A 25,565-nucleotide genomic window follows, 5' to 3' on the forward strand; every position below is an offset into this window, starting at 1 on the left:
TATATCGATGTTCTGATAATTTTAATAAACGCTACCATTTCAGCACTGCGTGAAATTCAAACGTATGAATAATCAAGGCTCGTGAAAAATTGAAACTAAGAATGAAGAGGCCACTAAGAGCAATCTAAATAGGCCAATACGAGCCATTCCCATAATTTTTTAATGATTATTCAGAAGAATGTTCTTGACAACATGTATCAAGATCAACATGTATCATTAGTGATCGGAACTGCCTTTTTTATACTGAATTTTTATAATTATCTATATTTTTTATGAATAACTTCTTAACAAACAATGAGCGACGGCTAAAATCTTTCACTTGTTACTCAGCGAAATGTCCTTGACAACATATGTCAAGGTCCCTGACTTCTGAAGAGGTTTACGTTTTGTAAATATTTACCACAAAGTTTACTCATTCATATTTGACAATCTGTGACCCTTCTGTCTATGAAATGGTATCGTAACCAGTGTTCCTAGCTTTTCAGAGTCAAATTATGTTATCAAGGGCGTACAATTAATTATAGTACAGGCCCAAAAATTACAGTACATTGCCAAAATTTGTTTAATGTCATAAAATTGTTTAATAATATTGTAAAAATAGTAATAAAAGATGACGTTAACTTTTTTTAAAGATATTAGCGTCATGTAGTGTCATCAAAAAATTTTTTAAACAATTTATATACTTACGTTATGCATAAAGATATTTGTGAACTTAGAAAATATATAAATTTAAAAATTACAGGTAAATACTTACTTATTAAAAAATGAAATAACTAATATGAATTAAAAGTAATTAAAAAGTTTATTTATTTAAATTAGAGTCATTAAGTAAAAGTTTTTGATACTTTTAACAATAAATAATAATGTTTCCATATATTTAAACATTATGTGTTTCATATATCTCAAACATTATGTACACATAATAGCATTATCATCATTATTGTTATCACATTCATTAGTAGAACATCGCAAAAGTGTTTTTTTATTCGATTTCGGATAAAGTATTGCTGTAGTCATTCGATTTAATTCTAATTTTGTTGGTTCATAATTTACACAGTCCGATCCAATTCGCTGAGTAGATAAAAGTAGTCCGTTTACAGTTGATGTAACAAGCTTATTTCTAATTTTGGTTTTAGTTAAATTTACTTTACTAAAAATACGCTCGCAATCTGCGTTAGAGTGCGGAAGAGATAGTACGTCTAAAGCAAATTTTGACAAATTTTTAAATTTTGTTAAATTTTGGTCTCCTGAATTGCTATTTAGTAATTTATGCCAAAATACATCAGCATGATCAAGTAAACTTATATTAGGAGGAAGCTCAAAGTTCGGCAACTGCCTCCATTCATCATCAATGTTTTGATAATCATCTGGTTTTATAATTCGAGGCAACAATTGCATTAAGGGCACAAGTGATGGAGTATTTTCTAGTGTGTTTCGAAGTATAGCCACTGAAGGTTGTAATAAAGATAATTTTTGAAGTAATACGTCTTTAGTCAAATCTAGATTTGATTTTGTTGCAACCAACACTTAAAAATTATATACAACCATTAAAAAAGTTAGTTTTTGATTGCGTGTTGAGACGATACTCTGGAGCATTAAAAAAAGTAATCACATCGACGCCGACATAAATTTGTGTTATCGGTAAAAATTTTTTCTTATCAGAAGGATTAATTTCTGCTAAAGGAGTAGTATTAACATATTCCGCTTGCATATAACATTGAAGCAACTCGACGTAAGTTTTTGTAATAGCATCGTACATAGACGTTATCATTGGTTTTTCGGATTGGAATACTTGATTTAGTCTCGTGAAGTTTGGTAAGACCCACTTCAAAAATAAATAGTATAGTTTTATTATTGGATTTTTGAGGTAAGTTAAAATCATATCAGCTGCACGTAATTTGATTTCAAATGCATGCATCGTAAAGTAATTTGATAATGGTTCTCACTGTTCGAATAATCTTTTGACAACTGCTGTCAACGAAAGCCATCGAGTTTAAGAAAGATGTAACATCTTATGAATTTCAACATCTGAAAATTGTTGAAATTCTTTGAGTTAAAATTGCCTTTTTGCACTAGCACTGAGAAAGTTAAAAACATCACGAGCTAAATCTTCGCATTGTCGTAGTAATTGCTTGCAGGCAATGCTTGCACATAAATGCAAAGAATGACAAATGCATTGAAAAATGCATATATTGGGACACAAGGCTTTAAATCTTGTAGAAACAGAAGTATTACATCCCATCATTATACTGCAGCCATCCGAAGCAAATCCAATGACATTTGAGAAAGATTCTTCATTTTTGTCAAATGATTGCTTAACACAATCAAAAAGATGTTCCGCTGTTGAGGCTTCTGCTTGACTTCCATCGTTGAATATTTGACACAAATCTCAAAAGCGACTGACAATTTTCTCTTCATCATTATTATAAAATCTAAAAATTTAATAATTGCATTGTATATTTGTAAAAAAGTGATATTAAAATACTAAAGTTAACTTCATGTTTTACCTAATCATGATGCATAAAGTTTTAATCGCCGATATGTCTGTAGATTCGTCAATAAGTATACTAAATTTATTTTCTTTTAATTTAGAAATTAAAACTTCTTTTTCAGACGTTCCAATAACATTCTTAATAATTGTAGAAGCTTTAGTGCTTTTTATTTGCATTTTTCGTGCAGTTTCAGAATCTGAGAAACAATTTTGAATCAGAGGAATTAAGTGATCCATAACCTTCAATGACAGATTATGTTCAGCCAAAACGGCACATAACTTAATTTCTGCTCTGATAACAGAATTAGATGTTTCAACACGGTTTGACTTCGCAAAAGAAGTAATAGACTGTTGTTTTTCTGTACTTCCAATATCACTTGCGTGTGATCGGATTACACATATTTCGGCTGTAATAGACTTCTTGCATAAAGTGCATTTAGCTTTATAAACATCAGATGGATCTGGAGAAAACCATTTATAAAAATCACCTTCTGCTAACCATTCAGACTTAAATTTTTATTTTCTTCGATTATTGGTTCTAAGTTTTTTCTTAGCAGGTGTATTTGGCGGAGTATTTAGAGACTCGTTTTCGTCACCGAAAGATTGAATATTTATTTTAATACTTATTTATTTTGCACTGTTATATAAACTAATTGACTAGTTAATTACTTAATACTTTAATAACTTATTATTAACACTACACTAAATTAAGTATTTCCACTCAAATTTACATTATTAAGCCGTTAACCTATACCTATACTTCGAAAGCCTCTCAGGGAGAGTCGCAAACTCGTGACGTCACAGTCGCTTTTGATTGGACAGAGGAAAAAGCTGTCCAGTGACGTCACGAGTTTTGCAACTTTCTCTCTAAGAGGCTCTCTACCTATACTAATAAAAAAAAACAATGATTGCATATAGAAACTGATAGAAAATTGAAAATTATAGTACATTTCCGTCACATAATGGTTGTATTATAGTACATAGTATAACACTCCACACACACAGAATTATGTGACATGTAAATACTATAATTATGTGACGGTTGGGAACACTGATCGTAACTGGTGAAAAATATTGAAACGTATCAACAGGTGAGTTGGTATAAACAGTTGCAAATGAAACGAAAATGTTATTATAAAACAAACGAATCTTTTTATATCTTGGACTATAGAGATCGGATAGAAAAATTCAGATAAAAGTTTGCATTTTTTAAATAGAATAAGATTTCGTATAGAAAAATAGAGATTTCCATTAAAACAAACAAGTTGACCTTGAATTGAGCTTGAAAACGTCAACTAACTCAAAATTCAGTGACGTCATTTTGTTTTCTCTTCAAAACCGCGTTTTGTCTGAACCAAGTTTTTGGAAAATAAGTAGTTCTCGCAATATTTTGTTGTGCCAGGTTCACCCTATACATGTATGTGTATATAATATATCAAAACAATAAATGTGAATTTCTTATACTATAGCATTCCATTCTAAAGACTTTCTTGGTAGAGATAGGATTGAGGACGTTCTCCGAATTATTGATTTTCGTAGGATTTTCTTTAAATTTGCGATATACATAGTTTATGATCTTATTTATAAGTAGCCTTTTTGGATAATAGGGGTAGCAATGTTAAATTCCAAAATATGGAAGATTTAAGTTTCAATTTTTAACATGGATTTCCTATGCTGAGCCTTTGTGAAGTGGGGTTTTTTAAAGTTACTGACGACAATTTTTGTAGGATTTTTTTAAAAAACAAGTATGTGGTAGCGGAGAGTGTCTTAATTAAAATACGATTTTGAATAATATGGCAAGCAACCCTTGTTTTCAAACTATAGCTTTTTTTTTGTTTTTTTTTTGGTTTTTTTTTGTTTTGCTGGATTTATGTGCGCTATTGTGTACTGCAGCTATTTTTGAACTTCTGCGCAGAGTAAGCGGGTCTTAGCAGTGCTGAATAGCTTAACTTAACTTTGTTACAGCAGTACAAACTTACTCATGAGAAGAGATATTTTAGGTTGCTAACCACTGTATTTAGGTTGCTAACCACTGTAGTCGGAGAACGTCCTTAAATGACATTTGACTTTAAATTCAAATAATATTACCAAAAGCGTCAATATGAGAAATAAAACCATTATTCTAGTACATTTTATCTCCATTGTATGCATATATATGCTTATAGGATATCCATATTATTTTTTTATTCTCCCTATATGATTTATTGACTTACTCCGTTTTAACTATTAGGTTTTGCAAGTTATATGTTCTAAAAATACTCTAAACCACAAAATTTATATGTTATATGTATATATTTTATATATTGTATATTTTATATTTTATATATTGTATATTTTATATTTTATATATTTTACATATCTGTATATATTTTAACCGTGCCTCTTGATACATTTTATATATACACACATATGTATATATATATATACAGAGTGTCCCAGAATTGGTGTAACATCTCTCGTTGACAGGTAGAAGAAGTAAAACTGGGCCGATAATTCCTATACTATTTTGCTAGATTCGCAATAGTTACCGAGATCTTAATTAACAAAGATCAGCGAATAAGCATGCATAGGGCTGTCTTACGCGCGTAAGACAGCCAGGCGCGCTTCGCGTGCTTACGGTGCTACCCGTAGCGACATATGAGAGGAGCTAATATAACAGCATATACTATAACATATACATATTAAAATATAATCGTGCGAAGCGCGCTGGGCCGTCCTACGCGCGTAAGACAGCCCGATGCACGCTTATTTGCGGATCTTTGTTAATTAAGATCTCGGCAACTATTGTGAATCTAGCAAAATGGTATAGGACTTATCGACTTAGTTTTACTCCTTCTACTTGTCTACGAGAGATGTTACACCAATTCTGGGACATCTTGTATATATATATGTATATATATATATATATATGAGTGAAATCCTGAACCATTTTTTTTTATTATTTATAATAAAGGAATAATTATTGAGTAAATTAGGCCAATCAGCGTCGATCTTTAGCCAGGCGCACGTCAGTGAACCGCGCGGAGCGCTCACACACACCAGGCGCGTGGCCCACTGACGTGCGCCTGGTTAAAGGTCGGCGCTGATTGGCCTGATTTACTCAATAATTACTCCTTTATTATAAATAATAGAAAAAAATGGTTCAGGAATTTTCGACTCAATGTTGCTCTTTTTTCTTGCCTACGAACTGTGATATGGTAATTACCGGACACCTTGTATATACAGGGTGTCCCGTAATTGCCATCTCACCGCTTGTAAGCAGGTAGAAGGGGTTATTCTAAGACAAAAAGTTCTATACCACTTTGAAAGACTTGCAATAATTAACGAAATATTAATTAATAAAGATCCGCTAATCAGCGTGCATCCAGCGTAAGGACAGTTTAGTGTCCTATCGCCGTAGCGACGGAATGGGAGGAACTAATAGAATAACATGTGCATACATAGACAGCATATAGGCTGCGTTCGGGCAGCACGCTATCCGCGCTATTATATTCCGTCGGTACGGCGCGACAGACTGGGCTGTTCTTACGCTGGATGCACGCTGATTAGCGGATCTTTATTAATTCATATCTCGTTAATTATTGCGAATCCTCCAAAGTTGTATAGGACTTTTCGTCTTAGAATAACCCCTTCTTTTTGCCTACGAGCGGTGAGGCGGTCAGTATGGGACACTCTGTATATGGACACATCCACCCTAGTTTTATCTTTTGATGGACTTTTGATAAATCTGAGTTGTTTTTCATATACACAAGACGTATTTTTTCTTTGTATACTTTCTAGAAATAACTATGTATAGGAATGCAGATTGTTATTGCTGGCGTTTGGTAGTAAAAGTACACTAAGTCGGTAAAAATATAGAAAATCATCAAATTTATTTCGTCTTTTTCGAATTTGTGTTCCATTCTTAATTATTAATAATTTTGTACCTGCGTCATGTTATATAACGCTCTCGTAATAAATGGAAAAGTTAGTTCTTGCATTCATACATCTTTTCTCTGGCGGTCGATCATGTGCCATGTAATCGTAAAAAATGGTGGCTGCTGAAAAACTTGTCCCTCCATTTTTGCAAAATATTAATTTTCGTAAAATTAACAATGTTACAGTCGCGCCGGTAAGTTAATTGATTAACTGAGTTACTAAAGTTGTAGCAAACACAACGAAAAATTTAAGACGTTGAAAATTGTGCCTCAAAAATGAAACACCAGAGTATCAAAAATTGCCTTTACAAGCGTAAATTTATTGAAAAATCCACAAATCATCTTGGCACATATTTCAAGAAAAATTTTTTCAGTCCATATCAACTGTACACTTTTTTTATACCATAACTTACTATGGAATCGATGTGGCCACAATTTTAAAACCCAATTTTATTAGGTATGACGTTAATAGCGCGTAATTTAAACATGATTGCAATGTAAAACTGGAAAGAAATATAAGTCAATTTCAATCAATAAACTTTGCGACGGTTACTTAAAACCATTAACGCGTGTAAATTGGTGTGTTTGAACCTATTTCAGACATACTTGTCAATATAAGATATATGAGCCACACATTTGAAAAAACAATTTTTATAGAAGTTAAAACTACGGTGATTTGCATATAAAACACACACACACACACACACACACATATGAGAGAGAGAGAAAGAGAGAAAGAGAGAGTTTTTAGACTATTTTGCGAGATTCGCAATAATTGACGAGATCTCAATTAACAAAGATTCGCGAATAAACTTGCATCGGGGTGTCTTACATGCGTAAGACAGCCTGGCGTGCTTCGCGCGGTTACCTCTCATTGTGTATATGTTGTAGTGTATGCTGTTATATTTGTTTTTTCCATATGTTGCTACGAGTAACACCGTGAGCGCACGAAGCGTGCCGGGCTGTTTTACGAGCGTAAAACAGCCCGACGCCTGCTTATTTGCGGATGTCTGTCAGTTAAGATCTCGATAACTATTGCGAATCTTGCAAAATAGGATAAGACTTTCGACTCAGTTTTACTTTGTCTACTTGCTTACGAAAGATGTTGAAGTAATTGTCGGACACGCTATATATACAGGGTGGCCCACATAAGTGTTTACACCTCGATTTCTTGAGAACTACACCATCGATTTTAATGTTTGCGATCTTGAATTGTATGGGTTTAAAGGATCTTTAAATGTGAAATGGAAGGTGGTTTCAAAACTTCATTTGCGTGGGTGGAGCAAAAGTTACCTGTAAAATTTTTATTTTTAAGGAAAACTCATATAAAATTACAGGTAAATATACAGAATAGGGGAGCCCTTTCCGATCGGCTTCTCGTTTACATATATTGTAAATATGACCTTTTTGAGTACGTTTCTAAAAGTTTTAGTCGTCGTTTATTGTTTATAAAAAAGTTACAATCAAAAAAATTTTCATAAATAAATCTTTTTTCCCGACAACATGTACATTTTTTGTGTGTTGAAAGCATGTAGGCATGGGGGGATGCGCCCCCCCGCAGAGTGAGGGTCTTTGTCCCTCCCTCTTGCTTCCCCTCGAAAAAAAATAGAAAACGACTTCTGATTAAGTGTCGTCAAAAATCACGTACATACTATCGACATGAAGTGACCTGTAATCGGAAGTCGTATTTTTTAGGGTGGCGCAGCTCCCCCGCTGCCTACATGCTTTCAACACAAAAAATGTACTTGTTGTCGGGAAAAAAGATTTATTTATGGAACTTTTTTTGATCCTAACTTTTTTATAAACAATGAGCGACGACTAAAACCTTCATATTGTTACTCAGGTAGGTAATCTTAATCTTAATAATATATGTGAACGAGAAGCCGATCGGAGGGGGCTCCCCTATTCTGTATATTTACCAAATTACATTTTTGGATTCTATGATAAAAAACAACTAAGTTTTATTTGAACTAATTTTTTGTCAGATGGTTCTATGAAGAAATATGACGGTTTGAAGTTTTGAATTATAGGTACACAGCGTGTCATTGAATCGCGGAATAGGCGCGGGATCGGAGGGCAAGCGGGACGGTTGCTCGCTAACAAGTGCCGTATGAATCGTACGGCTCGCTTGCCCTCCGATCACCGCGCCTATTCCGCGATTCAGTGACGCGCTGTGTACTTGAAACGCTCGGGAATCAGTGATGAAAGTTCTGGCAAGCTAGCACCAAGAGCACCGAGGTGGTGGGAGCCACTGGGAATACGCACACAGGCGAGACCGCCGTCCGTGTGTGTGACGTCATGCACACGGACGGCGGTCTCGCTTGTGTGCGTATTCCCAGTGGTTCCCACTACCTCGGTGCTCTTGGTGCTAGCCTGCCAGAACTTTCATCACTGTCGGGAAGTAATCACACGAAATAAGAAATCAACGTTCTACTCTGACTCTACTCAAATTATTAAATGTTTAAAGTGTCCTCCATGAACTTTTATACATTTATTCGAAGTAACAAAATATTCCTAACATTTGATAATATTTTAGGAATCACCAAAGTGCAGGCGTCGCGTATTTTTTGCTTTATATTTTCCTTCGTTGTCAGTGGTCCAAACATAACTTTGTCTTCCACATATCCTCACAAAAAAAAACTAGTGTTGTCAACTCATGAGATCGAGAAGGCTAATGAACAGATTTACCACGGTCTATTTAGTTGTTTCCAAATTATTTATTCAAAACTGTTTGGTGATGTTTGCGTAATGTGGATGAGCGCCATCTTGTTGAAACCACATTTCTCTTCTGATGTGTAACGGTACATTTTTTAAAAGTGCAGGCAAATGATTTTGTAATAGGTTGCAATAACTATCAGTTGTTACATTTCCTTAAAAAAAATATGGTTCAATTACAAAATTTTCTATTATGCCACACCAAACATTTAAAGACCACCGATGTTGTAACAGAACAGATCGCATCTAATAAGGAGTTTCAACGGCGTAATAGCGCATAGTATGTCTATTCATTGAACTCATAAACGTAGCTTTAGTGGAGAAAAGTATTTTGTCCAGAAAATTATTACTTTTCACAGCACTATATACTTGTAACCATATCCATTCGCAAAATATTACGCGGCGTTCGTAGTCTGTCACCAAAAGTTCTTGTGATAAAATCATATGATACGGATGATAGTTTTACTGCTTCAAAATTCGTGAATTGAAGAACGACTAATAGTCGATGCTGTTACAAGTTCACGTTGACTAACTTAGATTTAATGTAATTGCAGCAAGAAGTTTGGCTATGTTATCTGCATTAGTGATCTGCATATTTATGTTTATTGCGAGTTGTATTACGTACTTCACTATGCTCACAAAGCCGCTTTTTTAATTAAAAAAATGTCATATGAGATTTCTCAATTCCATAGCGTTCGCGAAACATTACTGCTGCACGCCGATAATTTTTTTGGCCTAATACTAATAACATATTCACTTTTGTATCAAAAGTAGCCATAATATGTCGTATTATTACTGCTTGAATAATAGCTTCAAATTGAAGAGATTTCTATAGATATTTGAGTTTAATTCAAGGAATGTATGAAAATATTCTTATTTTTGCTTCTTATAAAAGTTGCAGGTATGTTTATGTTAGTTTATGCGGTTAAAGTAGTTGTTCCTAAAAACGAGTTTCATAAGAATGTCGTGAAATTTTAACCATATGGTAATGTTAGTCTTATTTATATGTGGGTAAAATTTTAAAGACTTTTACTGCCTCAAATTCGAGTTACTTGCCTTCAAAGGTTTAACTTTTAATACGTAATCTCTATATCGAGACTTCGCCGAAATGACAATTATAGCTCTATCTCCGAGAATTTTTTTAGGAATTTGTTAAAAAACTAATATATAATAGAAAATATTTATAAGAATATAATGAAAAAAAGAAAAAAAAGTAGTTTATCGTCTAGTTAGTGAATGAGAGCGATGTAAAGTTTGGAATTTAGCTGATTGTGCAGAGCATGAAAGTCGTAAGTGGAGAGATGTTGCGGAGGAAATCCTTTATAAATACCCTGGCCATGGGGGCGTCGGCCAGCGTTATGTGGGAGTCCCTCCTTTATCCCGCGAGAGAAGTTTACCCACTAAAACCTCCAAGATGTCTACCCAGCTCATCTGAGGGAGGGATCCGGAACCTTTGGTAATGACTTTGGCGGGATCTTCTCTCGAGCTATCAAATGTAACTACACTGAGGGGAGAACTTGTAACGTTTTCACCTTTGGCATTCTTGATTTTGACGACGCGACGGGAATTTTGAGTACACACCGTTGTTTCGAGACCGGGTGCAAGATAGGACGGGGCCCCCACTTTGACCCGTCACGGTCCTCGTGGCAGTATCTCCCCTGAGTGGACGGTTCCACTCAAGGGCTGCCGCGCTCCTACACTAAGTCGTGTTTCCCCGCTGGAGCGGCGGACTACACGGAAAACTTTGCTTTCCCAAAAGTCCATCCCTTCTCCCCACACATTAGGATGGGGGGAAGCTATTGTTATTGGGGAGGCCTTGGATCCCGGAGGCGGGCGCGGGAAGCGGGTGCCCTGTCGCTCGTTCGCGCACGTCCTCAAGGCCTTTCTTAAAGGAGAGGGGCTCTTTCTCTTTCTTTCTCCGCAGTCTTCTTCTGCTCCATCACAACGAAGCAGAAGGAGACTATGGCTCTCTACTTGTCTTTGTCCCTGGAGGTTAGCCTTGTACCTGGAGGGTCTTCATCAGAACCTTCATCAGGATTCCTCCCCACTTGTACTTGGAAGGTCTTCATCAGACCCTCCAGGAACAAGTTACCGATTTTGACGGTCAGCTCTCGGCGCTCGTTGGCTCACTGTGAAGTCTTCCACAGTGTGCCGCGCCGAGTCGCTGACCGCTCCGCACTCATGGCACTGTGCCGTCGGCTCTTAACTCATTTCTTATTCCTATTTGACTCAAGTACTCACCGAAGCAATCGTGCTCTGCGTCACCCTGTAGGTGAGGAGCTCGATTCCCTGCTCCAATCATACTCTAAGGTGGGGTCGGACAACTCGAATGACTGCTTGGGCGTCCGCGGCTCGTCCAGGAGCTGCTCCCAGTCGTGGAGCAGGTGTCGGTGGGCTTGACGCAACCTTTTTTCGGTTAACATCAACATGGAGGTGGTAAACAAACGATTCCGCCACCGGTACTAGTCTTGAAACAGTGCTTCAGTGACAGAGGGTCCCCTCAGGCCTGGTGGTCGGGCTAAACAGTTCTTTACTGGGGAGATGGGAACATCACCTGGCGGTTCTGGTAAGTAGATTAAGCGAGGGCAGATGGTCGCCCTCAAGTCTAACAGGTTAGGAGAGGATGGACGCCCCTAAGCCTAGCGGCACTCTTTCCTGCGAGTCGGGGCTTGAAGATCACCGACCCGGGTAATAACAATTTCGCCGCGCAGGACCCAATGAGAGGTCTCACGGAAATAAAACCCGGAGAGGTCCCGTCGCACAACGCGGGATTCTCAGCGCGGATTTCGGGGAAAATGGAGTACATTCCGGAGTTCCACCAACGCCTAAGCTAGCGGGGGGGAGGGGTCCAAGCCGCACCGCATTCCGCACTACTTCTGTGAAGAGCGAGGCGACCGCTGTGGCAGCGGCACAGGACTGCTCCATCAACATCTCCTGGGGAAGGATCTGCCACCGAGAGCTCTCAGGCGGCGACGCCCCAGGTCGCACTTTCTTCGTGCGTCCCCCGGGCACCGCAGGTTCCTTGTTTGCGGACAGTTTTTTGGGGGGACACACAAGCCCGGTCAAAACAGGCAACGCGGGCTCCACGTCCATACTCTCAGGAGCTTCAGGAGACAGACCGTCTACCGCAGATGCCCCAACAGCAAGCCCGTTATCCAGGGCGGGCGCATGCGGGGGCACTGCCATGTCGCCACACTCGAGCGGACCTCTTCGATGCCGAAGTCGCAGACATCAAATGTCCGGTTAGCCTCGGCAAACAGGGCGAACGGAGTGACACCGTCACCCACCGCCACTCCTACACCTAACGAAACTACTGCCCGCGGCGGCACCAGAGATGCCATTTTGAGACGCTTGCAGCATGCAGCAGCAAGTGGTGAGGATACGCACACAAGCGAACAGCTACTCGCCAAAGCGCTGAGCGCACACGCGGCTGTTCGCCTGTGCGCATTTCGTCTGTGTATCCTCTCTACTTGCTGAGCATGCTGCAAGCATCTCAAAACTGGCATCTCTGGGCGGCATACGGCCAAGAGCAGAGAATTTCGCACTCCGTCTTGCTAGAGCAGGAGGCTCGGGGACACTACGTCCGCCTTGATCACGGCCCTTGGCCGCGCCATCCCTCGAAGCCATCTGCGTCCGCTGCGGAGGGGCAGGGACGGGAGGGGCGATTGGCGTATCACTCCCACACCGAGCGTGTCTTCCGACCGTTCGCGCCCAACTGCCCACCGCTAAAGCGGGCAGGACAGGGGCGGAACTTACCACGGGAGCCGAAGCCCCCGCACTTCTGACCCGCGGAGCGCCAGGGTCGCGAGAACAGGACGCTATTTTTGCTTGTATGCGTACGAGAGCATCGAGGAAGTGGGAGTACTCCGCTTTGATACTTTCGATGCTGTCCTGCACGATCTGGCATCTGTGCAAAGATTAGGCCACAGGTTCGATTTCAGCTGTAGTAACGAGCGGACGTGTAACTTCGAGCGACCAGCCAACGTTATAAGTGCGTATATGGGCAACAGTATTGTTAAAAGAAGTGTATTACGTTTTGAAAAGAAGAATATACAATTATTTGTTACTCAATAAACTGATAACGATTTTGTTTGTTAAAAAATCTTGAAGTTTCATACATACGTCTTTACATAGTGATTATTGTTGGCGGAAGAATGCGACAATTATAACATCACAATTCTTTCAATAAACTGAGTTATTTATTGAGTATTACTTATTTTGAGTTGCGCGTACTTGCCTGCATTCCACGACGTCCCACGAAGATAGTCGTCGATCCTGGGCTCTGCAGAAGAATACATTGTTATTTATCTTTCTTGCTTGGCGGTAAAAGCAAGTGGCGACCAGTTTTTAATTAAAACCATCAAAGGTCCGGTTACTTAACCTAATCTAACCTAACCTAACCTTTTTTTACAAGGGGAAATCCTTTATAAATACCTTAGTCCTCGGGGAAGGACCAGAGTTATGTGGGACTTACTCTCGGAGGAGCGTACCCACTAAAACTCTTTGATGGCCATCTTCTGGGACTTATTGAAGGGACCCCTGGGAGACTGAAAGACATTACTTCACGTTCGGAGGCCTCTCTATTGCTCTCCGAACCAAGATCGACTCTAGCAGCGGCCTTGCGGCTAATTACCCTATTTGTAGCTGGAGAGAAGGCCATAGTTCCTTTCAGGTACCCCACCCGGGGGCATGTGCAATGGCGGACGAGTCCCCAACTCGCCCGTCTAGCTTCTGTTCTTCTATACAAGATAGCAGGGTTATACTGTAAAACGTACCATCCGGATTAAGCAACTTCCGAGAGGATCGGGTTGTAGGGTGCAGGTCCGGTCTTGCACCTTTCCGCTCCGAGTCCGGAGACCAAGAGCCCAAGTCTGTCCAGCGGGCCCGGAACTTTTGGGGCCGAGCTTCTTTAATTTCAAAGAAGCAGCAGGGGTGGAAGCCCCCGCTAATTTCTTCTTTGCCGTTCGTCAGGCTTTACACCCAACAACCGTGGCCCACGAGGGCTCTGTCATCGTGACGTTTGGGGCCGAGGAAGGCTCTAGGCTGCGCAACCGCATAGCTCGGGCCCGCGATTGTTTGGCGGTCAGACACTCGCCCTGAGGAGGAGGAGCAAGCCGCTTCCATAGGAGGGTAATTTCCTTCCGCAGAGCGGCGAACCGCTTTTTTGTTGTCTTCTCCATTTGCTTCGCAAATCTGCGGAGCAACTCTTCCGTGAATTCTGGGACCGTCCCAGAACCCTGCGCCTGAGCGGGCTCTTTCCCGGCACTGGAGTCGAGGCCGCGCCGACGGACTTCTAGCTCGGAAAACCGAGAAGTCAGACCCGCTAGCTGCTTCTTTAGTGCGCGCTCCATGCAAAGTTTGCCATATTGCTCCTTAAGGAAGCTTAGCTTCTCTGCCACCTTAGGGTCTGGACCCTAGGCGGGGCCAGAGGGGGATATCTTCCCCACATTAGATGAGAGGGCCTTGTAATACATGACCCTTATTGCATCCGTAATGGTCGACGCCGCAAGCTTGAGATATACTTAATATACGTATTCTTCAAGTGTCGCGACGTCGTTGCCATCTCCGTGACCGCGGCGACGGAATCAGCCACCCGATCCATCAGTTTGTCCAACCGCGCGTTCTCCGAAAGAGCCTCCAGATTTCGGAAATGCTCCATCCGCCGGATGAAGTCTTCTTCCTCACAAGCCTCGATCTTGGCCTTGAAAACAGCCGCGTACCGCTTCTTGGCCCTTGCGAGACCAACATATTTCCCGGTCGTCAGAGGACGTCCCCTCCTCACCAACCTTTCTCGACGCGGAATCCGAGTCCTTCGTTGTCGCCAGTTGATCTGATGCCCCATCGGGTCATCAGAAAGCCCATCGCAAGATGACGACGAGGGAGAATTTGGGACGATAATTTCCCGGGCCCTAAATGTCCGAACACTCTGGGCCGGTACGTCATTTTTGCTCAGACTACTATTTATGGTTGAATGAGAGTAATGGTTTGATTTTGGAGTTTTCCTTCTCTTAGACCGGTTGTCGTTCAACACTGACGAGGCCAGACTCCACGGGTTTGTTCTCAGGGTTTTTTTTCCTTTATTTTCTCTCTTAGTTCATCCGCTCACCGAGGGCCTGTCTGGCTTGGGAGACCCTGCCAAGGACCAAAGTCCCTGCCGGCATAGCTCCTCGATCCTAGCGGAACTGAGTTCGAGCACCACGACAAGATAGGGGAAAATTGCCTTAACTTAACCTTTTTTTCCTTTTTTTTTTACATGGGAAAAATCCATTAAGGATACCTTGGCCCTTGAAGGAATAAGGCCAGGGTTATGTGGGACTTCCTTCCCTGGTCCGCGGGTCAGAGAAGGTATACCCACTAAAACCCCCATGGTGTGCTTGCTCGCTCGTCGTAGGGAGGGCTCGGTACTTCTGTGCTAGGACAACGTCTTGACCCTCCTTCGAGCACACTTCTCGCAGGAGGACTGTTGTCCTCCTCCGTGCATTACCGCTAACTTAGCGGCGCCACGGGACACACGCCGCCGCGCCGCTCCTTCTCTGGGGGCCGTGTGCAAGGACAAGTCGGAGCTTTCATTCCGACTCGTCACGGCCCCCGCAGCAGAGACTTCCCTCCCCGGGTGACGAGCTCACCCGGGGAGGCTGCTGCATACCATAACGTACCTGAAAGTGCTTTGCTAGGACGGTGGGCTGACGAGGGAGCCGGCTCCCCCAACACCCACCGCCCCAGTCTTCCCTCCCCGCTATTGGTGCAAGCGGGGAGGGGTCTACTGTCATGAGGGGGCCCTTGGACTCCGAGGACGCGCGCGGAAAGCGGGGGCAACCCTGCACCTCGCTCGCACGCGGCCCTGGGGCCCCGCTGCAGGGAGAGGGCTCTCTCCCTCTCCCGTTCTGAGACCTCGGAGCAGAAGGAGACCACAGCGCTTCACATATTCTCATTTCCGGAGGCTAACGCCTTAAGTAGGTCTTCCAGGGAGAGGTCTGCACCTATCCTATCTTGGCGACCAGTGCTTGGCGCTCTCCGGACCACAGTGGACACTCCTCCACCGTGTGGTCCACCGAGTCACTGGCCGTTTCGCACGCTTGGCATTGTGCCGTCGGCTCTTTGTTAATGCGGCACAAGTACTCCCCGAAGCAACCGTGCTCGGTGAGCACTTGCGTCACACGATAGGTAAGGCGTCCGACCCCCTTTTTTTCTAATTACTCCCGCAGGCGGGGTCGGACGATCCGGACAACCTCCTGGGCGTTCTCTCGTGGTTCACCCAGGAGTTCCTTCCAACTTTAGAGGAGTTGTTGCCGGGCCTGGCGCTCCGAATCGGCGAGGGCCTCTCGGAGGGCATCTCCCTCCATGCCCTCCCGCAGCAGCTCGACTCGGCGATCATACCGAGCCGAATATAACTGCGCAAGGAGAGGTATCCCCGCCAACACTCCCGCCGTCTCCGTGGGCACCGTGCGGTAGCCGCGGATCACGCGGAGGGCGATCCTTTTCTGGGCAGCGCGGAGCAAGCCAAACTTGCTCCGCGCGCCCGCCCCCGCCGCGACTCCCGCTCACAGCGGTGACCCGTAAAGGGCCACCGCGTGCACCACGTTGGTAAAGAGACGGCGGACCTTCTCACGTGGGCCCTCGAGGTTCGGAAGGAGTCTTGCCAGTGAGTTGGCGACCCTTCCGACCTTTGAGGTCAGACGAACAAAGTGCTCATCAAAGCGCCACTTCGAGTCGAGGTGAAGACCGAAGTACTTAAAGGTTGTACCCACCTCGACTTGTGCCTCACTTATCTTGAGGCTGAGTTCCGGCACCCGCCCACGGGGGAGGCCATGAAACCACATGGTTTCCGTCTTGTGGACGGCCACCTTTAGACCCAGCCTCTCAATTCGGCCGACGACACAATTTGTGCTAGCCTCCGCCAAAACTCTGGCCCTCCTCCAGTCCTGCCCACTGGCCACAACGAAGTTGTCATCTGCATAACAGATGACACCCGTGTCCTTGAGCAGGACGGCCTGGATCACCACATTGTACCCGAGGTTCCATAGCAGGGAACTTAGCACGTACCCCTGCGGAACCCCGCGGTACATTTCCCTCACGTGTGGTGACTCATACCGGCCGGTATACATGATCTCTTTGCCGCGGAAGTAATCCCCGAGGATCCTACCCAGATAGGGTGGGACGCCGTGATGGACTAGCGCCCTTATACTATCCCAGGGGAGGGAGTTGAAGGCGTTGGATATGTCAAGGCTGACAACGCCACTCTCCCCTGCTCGACCGCTGCATCCGTGAGGTGAGGGACTGAAGACGGTAGATTGCGTCCACCGTCGATTGTTTTCCCCGGAAACCGAACTGGCAGTCGGCCAGGTCGGGACCTACCTACCCGCGACAGGTGCCCGACGAGACGGGCAGCAACCACGCGCTCGAGCAACTTGCCCGCCTCGTCGAGCAGGCAGATCGGCCGGTACGCGGACGGCGAGTCCGCGGGCCGACCCCCCTTACGGAGGAGGACCAGTTTGGCCTTCTTCCACGGTGGGGGGAACCACCCTGCCTCTTTTTTTTTTACATGGGGGAAATCCTTTACGGATACTCTGCATCCCGGGGGAGGGCGCAGGGTTATGTGGGACTCCCCTTCCCGACCCGCAAGTCGGAGAGGGTATACCCACTAAAATTTCCATGGTGTGTTTGCCTCGCTCATCTCAGGGAGGACCCGGTACTTTTGATTCAGGACTCGTCGCGGGTCCTCCCTCGAGCTTCATACCGTTCTCGTCGGGAAGAACTTATTGTTCTTTCCGCATTATCTCTGACTTAGCAGCGCAAACGGGACACACGTCGCCGCACTGCTCCATCATTGAGGACGCGTGCAGGACGGGTCAAGGCTCTCTACTCTGATCCGTCACGTTCCTGGCAGCAGGTACCATCTTCTCCGGGTGACGAGTTCACCCGGGGAGGCTGCTGCAAACCAACACCTGTCCGAAATTTTGCTCCGCCGGGACGACAGGCTGACGATGGAGCCGGCTCCCCCAACGCTTGCCGCCCCAGCTTTTCTCAATGCTACTAAGAGCAGGGAGGGGTTTATTGTCAAGAGGGGCCACCAGGACAAAAAAATGTGTCGGTAAGTGTCGTCAATGACGACAGTGCCTTACCGGGTACATGTATTGTCTATCCTTGTTTAGGGGAGCACTAAACATTTCTCTTTTTATACAACACAATCACCTTTTTTTTTTATTTTTTTTTATTTTTTATTTACGCAGGGGAAATGCATTTACGCACATCGTGACCCAGATTAAGTGTGGGCCAGGGTAGTGTGGGACCGCCTCACTAGAACGCACCCCGGTGAGGAATACCCACTAAAACCCCTGCGGTGTCCACTTTCAGCCCATATAGGGCTGCCCTGGTACTGCTTTTAGCTCAACCCAGAGGCAGCCCAGCAGGCATGGGGACTTACGCTTCCCTAACCCTTAGGTGGAGGAGTGAGGCTCCTCCACGATCGAAGGAAGGGGGACACAACCCTTCCTCCGCCATCTGCAGGCCGAGTGCAATGAAGGAAAACCCCTCTCGGCCCAGAGTCAAACGCCGGAGCGGACTTGACCCCTTGATACTGACCTCCCTTCTGTCTCAAAAATAACGAGACAAGAGGAAGGTCTTCCCCCCGCACTGCGCCCAGTCACCGCTGAGTTGGGCCCCAGCTAGAGCTCAAAACAACGGGGACCGGGCCTCCACTAATCACCGCCTGGACTCCAAAAGAGAGGCCAGGTGTTCCCTACTATTATATCTGATGCTAAACGCAGCAGATAAAACGCATCAGAAAATGCTTTACGCATCCTCACTCTTAGGGAAAGGTGGGGTATGTGAGACTCCCCTCTCCGGCTCGCAAGTCGGAAAGGGTATACCCACTAAAAACCTTTTGCGTGGCCTAACTTTGCGCGGTCTGAGGAGGGGACCTGGTATCTCCGTGTCGGAACTCATCGCGGTTCCTTCCCTACCTACCAGGCGGGTACATCCGCCTTGCGCTCAAATGAGCGGTGCTTTACTCTCGTCCAAGACGAAATGGAGGGCCACACCTCCACTTCGTCGGGTATGCAGGGCCACGTGCAATAAGGGACTTGGCTCCCTGACCAAGCCCCCCGTGTGGCCCGGCGTCAAACTCCAAAGGAGGACGCCTCCTTAAATGTGGTTATTTACGCGAGGGCCGACTTACTTCCGTGGAAATAAGCCGGCTCGTACTTCTTACGGAAGAGGGCGGACATGTCCGTCCCCAGTCCTTGCCCCGAGTTCTCTAAGTTATTTCTTCGAGGACGCGGGGCCGGGCTTGCTCGGCTTTTTTTGTTCCTGGGGAGAGCCCAAAAGAGCGGCCACCATTCTGGCCCTCCGGGCCTGTTCCTTTCCAAAAACTTTCTTGGCCATTGCGGCCATTTCCCTCCCCACTTTCTTCGGAGCACTGGGCTCCGGAGGGGGGAGGTTTTGCGCTTCGGCGACCGCTTGTCACCTGTTTGGGTGGTTCAGCCGCCGATTGGGAACTCTGCGTCCCAGAAGACGCAGGAGCTCTCGTCGTCGTCACATCGAGGGGGGTCGTCGTTTTTTGGACGTATCCATGGTTTTGGCCGATGGATCTCGTCGAGGAGGGGAATCCGGTTTCTTTTTGTCTTTGCTTATGGTCTGCGAGGAAGTCCTCGCAGACCCGAAAGGGCCCAGGGCCCTTCTTCTCCTGCTTTCCGAGGGGAGCACGCGGGCCTTTTCAAGCGGTGATTAAGAGGCCCTTAAGCCCCAGATCAGAGCATAGGGGGCACTTCGGCTTCTTTGCCGTGCATGTCCCCACCTCATGACCTGGGGCATCGCAGCGGAAGCAACGTCCGCTGCGGTCGACCGCAGAGGTGCAGTACCTCCTCACATGGCCCGTGAAAAGGCACCTGTAGCACCTCAGCGGCCGGGGCGGGAAGACCTTCACCGAGGCCGAACTCCACTTCACCCGCACCTACCTTTTCTCTGGCTCATACCCAGCCGCCTCACAGCGGTGATCGGGCACTGGGCCCAACAGGTAAGATCACTTGCGGGGGACTCCAGGATCTTACCGATCCGGACTCCAACTCCTGGGAGGTGGCGGACAAGTCGAACCTCGCCAGCCGGATCTCTCCGGTTTTGGCGGGGCACGACACCTTCACCCCCAGGTTTCTCCTTTTTTGTGTTAGCAGGAAGTCTCTCATTCACGAGTACAAGGCTTTTGCCTTGTTCTCGCGGCCCTCACCGGAGATCGGCAAAAGCAGACCCTCGGTGGCGGAACGCTTCGGGCGAAGTTTGGTTATCCCGAACCTGGCGTTTATGTTAGGGAGGGCCTTTCGGAACGCCGTCATGGCGTCTGCAAGGGATGCGTTCTCTCTAACTGCCGTCTACCCTTTTGCCGCAGTGTTGGGAATGCGGATGCGCCTAGGGCGCACCCTCCCGGCACCGCGCCTGGGGGGTTTGAGGGTCTTAGCTCTTTTGCCTCCAGGCTGTCCCTTCTTTTCGGAGGAAGACTGGGCGGCGGTCTGGGCCGAGGCCTTTGCCCGCCGTTTCGCCTTCTTCCCCACCACTTGTGCCCAGGAAGCGGGGTCGGCTGACGCCGATGTCCCGGCCTGGGCACCACCAGTACCCGGCGCCGGCTTCGCTCCCCGTCCCTTGCTCCGCGAAGCGGAGCGAGACGTCGGAGGGGCAGGGCGGCCGGCTCCTCTTTTCTTCCTCGTCGCCGAGGACGCCTCTCGTCTCCCCGCAGGGAGGGAAGGGAGGAGCCTGGCGAGCTTGAGCTCGATCAGAGCTTCCACCTTCTCCAGAAGAGGGGACTTCTCACCGAGTCCCCTACTGGACGAGGAAGGTGGCGGAGGGGGCATGCTAACTTTAGCACGCAGCTCCGCCACCTCCCTCCTCAACTGCACTACCTTCGCCTAGAGCTCCTTATTTTTTAGGGCAACCTTAGAAAAGGTTGGCGCGGAGGTAAACTCCGGATTCCTTTGGAGACGCCCTATAAGCGTCTCCAGGATAGTGCGGACGTTTCGGCTTGCCATCTTAAGGGCCTTTACCGAAGTGCCCTTAAGATTCTTGGAGCGCTGGGCCACTTTTTCCACCGCGTCTAACTCCTCGTACACCCGTTCCGTAACGCGGACGGTGTCAAGGGTGGGCAGCTTGTCCTCCACGAGCTGGAAGGGCAAATACTCTGGAGGAGCTTTCCGGGCCGGATGCCGTACCACCTCCGGGTCGGAATCCGAGTCGTACTCCGACCCGGAAGCCCCACCACGCAGCTCACGTAGCTCCGCCTCGCGAAGGGCCTTCTGGGCCGGGCGGAGTTCCCTTTTCTCCTCGCGCGCCCGTCCGAGACCTACGAATTCTCCGTGGATGGGTGAGCGGCCGCGTCCTCTTTTCTTCGGCTCTGTTTTATCCGAAGACGGACCCGGAACCGGGCTGGGGGTCGTCACGTCGACCTTCATTGCATGGCTCTCCCCAAACTCCAACGACCAGTTGGAGGAAGCCCTCGACGCTACGCCCCTCCTCTCGCGACTGCTTCCTTTCGAAGAGGAAGTAGCCTTCGCAGGCGCAGAATAGTTGGAGGTGCCTGCGGTGCACTCCTCCAACCGCCCGTTGCATGATGACGACAAGGGGGAGCGCGAGACGCTCACCTTCCCATGCCGGGCCCTGGGTGTCCGTTCACCCTGGGGTAAGTCTAAACTCATCTTTTTGCCTTCCATCATGATACAAAAAGTGACGGTTTTATTTCGGACTTGTACCTATCCTAGACCGGTTGCCTACCATGGCTACCGAGCCCGGTCTGCCCGTGGATCCTTCTCTGAGTCTGGCAGGTCATGGAAGGCCTGTCCGGCAAGGTAGAACCCACCAGGACCGAAGTCCCGCTGGCATAGCCCTTCCAATCACCCCTGCAACACAAGCCGGGGCCCCACGTCAAGGGGGAAGAGTCCAAACTCGTTCCGGGCCCTAACCTAACTTAACCTAACCTAATTTAATTTTATCTATACGTCAAATGCAACGTTGCCGCATCGTCACTTTCTGTCGACTAACGGTTTACTCTGAATGTACGAGAACAACTACTTTAATTCCCGAGCGCTTCAAGTACCTATAATTCGAAACTTTAAACCATATTTTTTTATAGAACCATTTGACAAAAAATTAGTATAAATAGAACTTAGTTGTTTTCTTTTATAGAATCCAAAAATGTAACTTTATGAGTTTTCATTAAAAATTAAAATTTTAAAGATAACTTTTGCTCCATCTATGCAACTGAGGTTGTGAAACCAACTTTTATTTCACATTTGAAGATTCTTTAAACCCACGCAATTCAATATCGCAAACATTAAAATCGATGGTATAGGTCTTAAGAAATTGAGCTGTAAACACTTATGTGGACCATATTGTATATATTTTTGCACATGTGTGTTGTAAGTACTACATCTGTTAAGTTTTGTAATTTAATTTAAATTCAAGGTTTTAATTGGAAATTATTACTTTTTTTATAAATAAAGATATAATATATGTATATTTTTTATTTTGAAATAAAATTATATTATTAGAACGGGTACTACCGGAAGTGACTACTCCTTACCAGAAAGACGTGTGGGCTCTCTACAATATAAAAAACGTATAAGTCATCAAACTTCTACGCTTTCGGAAGACATTAAACATCAGTACAATAGTAGCAACGAAAGCATTGGCTCTGTACAGTCAAAAGCACAATCAAAACCAAAGACAAAGGCAGTGAACACTGTACAATCTGCTCCTACAAATAGTAGCATAATACCAGAAGTTACCAAGGAATTACGTTTGATGCAACGACCTGTAAATAACTATAAATTTGGTGATGATAGACTGATTCTGGTATCAAATCAACATGTGCCATTTGTAATATTTTCTGCTATTCCATATAATAAAGGACAACGCTCTAGTTGGTAAGATTTGTGTGTGTGGGTGTGCGCAGACGCGTACATACACACATATTGTATATACAGTCTGAATATGTACCTCGAAATAGGACCGCGATGGAACCAAAGGGGAAGAAATTTCCGCGAAGTCAAGTATCCTCACCAAAACGTCCGCGATCGTCGCGGCAAAATTTGCAACTCTCTTAATAAGGCCGGTCTCTTGTACAGCCGCGCGTCTATTATTTACATCTCGGGAATTACTGTGTTAATTTTGTTTTTTTGGCGAAACATATCTTCTCATTGTAAGTACATATTGCGATGAGCTTTATTGAAAGATAAATAAAACCATAACATGTAGTTATTTATGTATAAAAAAATATGCTGTTAAAAGAGTGTATGATAATAAAATAAATGAATAATAAATAAATATAAATTTCTAAATTATTATACAGGCCAGAAACCCATTTTTTTCTATATAACATAACATGTGATAAATTGTCTCTAATGCGCGGCCCTATTCGGAGAGTCGGACAAAATGCTCGAGTTTTATCCGCCTTCGAGTGGAGAAACCGTTTGAAGAAGAAACTGGAGAAGCGGCCCTATTGCGAGAGGTCTTATTTCGGGGACTGTGTATACACATATATGCATTATATAATAAAGATATATATGATAACATGCTACTTTAATGACAATTCAATGTTATTTAGGTCAGAATTACGTAAAGATACATGTCGAAGAAAAAATGTATCATCTCAGAGACCACTCTCAGCAATTAATGATAGTATTGACCCATTTAGATTGCTTGGCATAGAGCATGCTAAAGATGGTCAGGTATGAGAAATGTGTTATTTTATTTATTTTTAATATCTATTACTATTAGTATTTTATATATTTATTTAAACTATTAAAAAACTTAATATCACATAAAATTAGTAATACTATTTTGCAGGAAATATCTTATGGGCAATTACTTGTACCATCTAGGCAATTTCAGAGAGATAAAAAGTTGAACATAAGTGAAGATGAAACTATGGAATTCTCACTTATACCTGCTAAACACGTGGTACAAAGGTATATAAAAATATATATTTATTTAAAGGTTCTTTTTTTGTATCATTTTTTTTTGTGTAATGTTAAGACACTGCGTTTTTGTCTTGATAATTTATTGTTACAGCAGATTCCTGTTTACGTCATATCGTTAAGACCGACCGAATAACCTACTTACGTCAAGTTTTTCTTATCTTCCCTACCCATCCTTGAGCGCATTATTATTTCATATTTATTGTATAAAATGCACAGCTTAACTCGTGACTGTATACTAATATATACAGGGTGTCCCGTAATAATTAGTAAACCTTACAGGAAATTAAAGAGGATAAAATTTTGAACTAAAAATTCCTTTTTTATTTTTATTCTTTTTTATTTATTTGACTTAAACCATTGTGTACCGAGTTTTTAACCATTAAAGTTTCTCAATGAGACGGCGCGCTTACAAAGTATGCAGGAGCGTCGCGCGCTGTGCGACTTCTCGCGCTTGTCTCGATTACATTGCTTCTGTTACAACTTTATTTTACTATGTCACATTAGGTACCACAGGAATAAATAAAAACAGATTAATTAACTAATTAATTTATTTGAAAAAATTATTGCTACATTGTCCGAAATTAATGAATACATAAATAATTAATGTTAATCGTATTTTTTTACATTTTTATCATTTGAAAAAATAACTCACACATAAATAAGTAAATAATTATTATGTAAATTAATCTATTTTTTCAAATGATAAAAATGTAAAAAAATACAATTAACATTAATTATTTATGTATTCATTAACTTCGGACAATGTATCAATAATTTTTTCAAAAAAATTATTAGTTGAGTAATTTCTACCTGTTTTTATTTATTTATTCATATATTACTTAATGTGACATAGTAGAATGAAGTTGTAACAAAAGCAATGTAATCAGGGCTGTGTCCAGTTAAGCAAAGTGGAACGAACGAAAGAAAAAAATGCAGGAAACGCAGGAAATGGAACTAATGAAACTAATGGAACTAATGAAAGAAGTAAAGAAAGTGAAAAAAAAGAAGGTTGGCTCCTCTGATCTGTTGCGGAACATGTGTAGTGGCAAAATTGGAACCGAAACAATTCTTTAAGTTTCCATCCCGAAGAAAGTGAAAAAGGAAACGAGAGAAGGCGGCGTATACGGATTATAATTAAAAAAAAAAAAAAAAAAAAAAAAAAAGGAGAATTGGAATTTATAGAGAATCGAACAAGGAAGCGCTAATTGTGACAGAAGATGGTGGTCTATAAAGTAACTTGTGAAAGTGACGAGGAAAAGAGACTTCTTCTTCTTCTTTGCTGTTATGGCTCCGTGCCCCTGTACGGTTTAGGCACTGGCCAGTCTTTGATTTAAGCACTCAAGCAAGCTAAGTTATAACATACTGAGCTGCTTGCTGCGCTGTGAACTGGGATTCAGGAACTAGTAACATTATAGGTATAGACAGGATAGGTAGAGGTAAAAGGAGTAGGAGAAGTAAGAGACAGGAAGGGGTAAAACAGGT

The 25,565-nt window shown here is 44.0% G+C and overlaps 1 protein-coding gene across 2 annotated transcripts in view; it reads left to right on the plus strand.

The window, feature by feature from the left end:
- LOC109860038 overlaps positions 1-24,362 on the plus strand; it is a 39,142-nt gene extending 14,780 nt beyond the window's left edge. Inside the window, exons 2-5 of one of the 2 annotated variants that reach the window (XM_020438878.1) lie at positions 22,653-23,027; positions 23,708-23,831; positions 23,950-24,071; positions 24,175-24,362. In XM_020438878.1, the coding sequence (XP_020294467.1) occupies positions 22,653-23,027; positions 23,708-23,831; positions 23,950-24,071; positions 24,175-24,202 (649 nt within the window). In that variant the 3' untranslated portion in view covers positions 24,203-24,362. The remainder of the gene's footprint in view (positions 1-22,652; positions 23,028-23,707; positions 23,832-23,949; positions 24,072-24,174) is intronic. The other variant, XM_020438877.1, reaches the window with a different exon arrangement.
- The last annotated feature ends 1,203 nt before the right edge of the window (positions 24,363-25,565 follow it).

Source organism: Pseudomyrmex gracilis, unplaced genomic scaffold (assembly GCF_002006095.1).
Source record: "Pseudomyrmex gracilis isolate BER0280 unplaced genomic scaffold, ASM200609v1 scaffold_318, whole genome shotgun sequence".
In the NCBI taxonomy this organism is placed as follows: Eukaryota; Metazoa; Arthropoda; class Insecta; order Hymenoptera; family Formicidae; genus Pseudomyrmex; species Pseudomyrmex gracilis.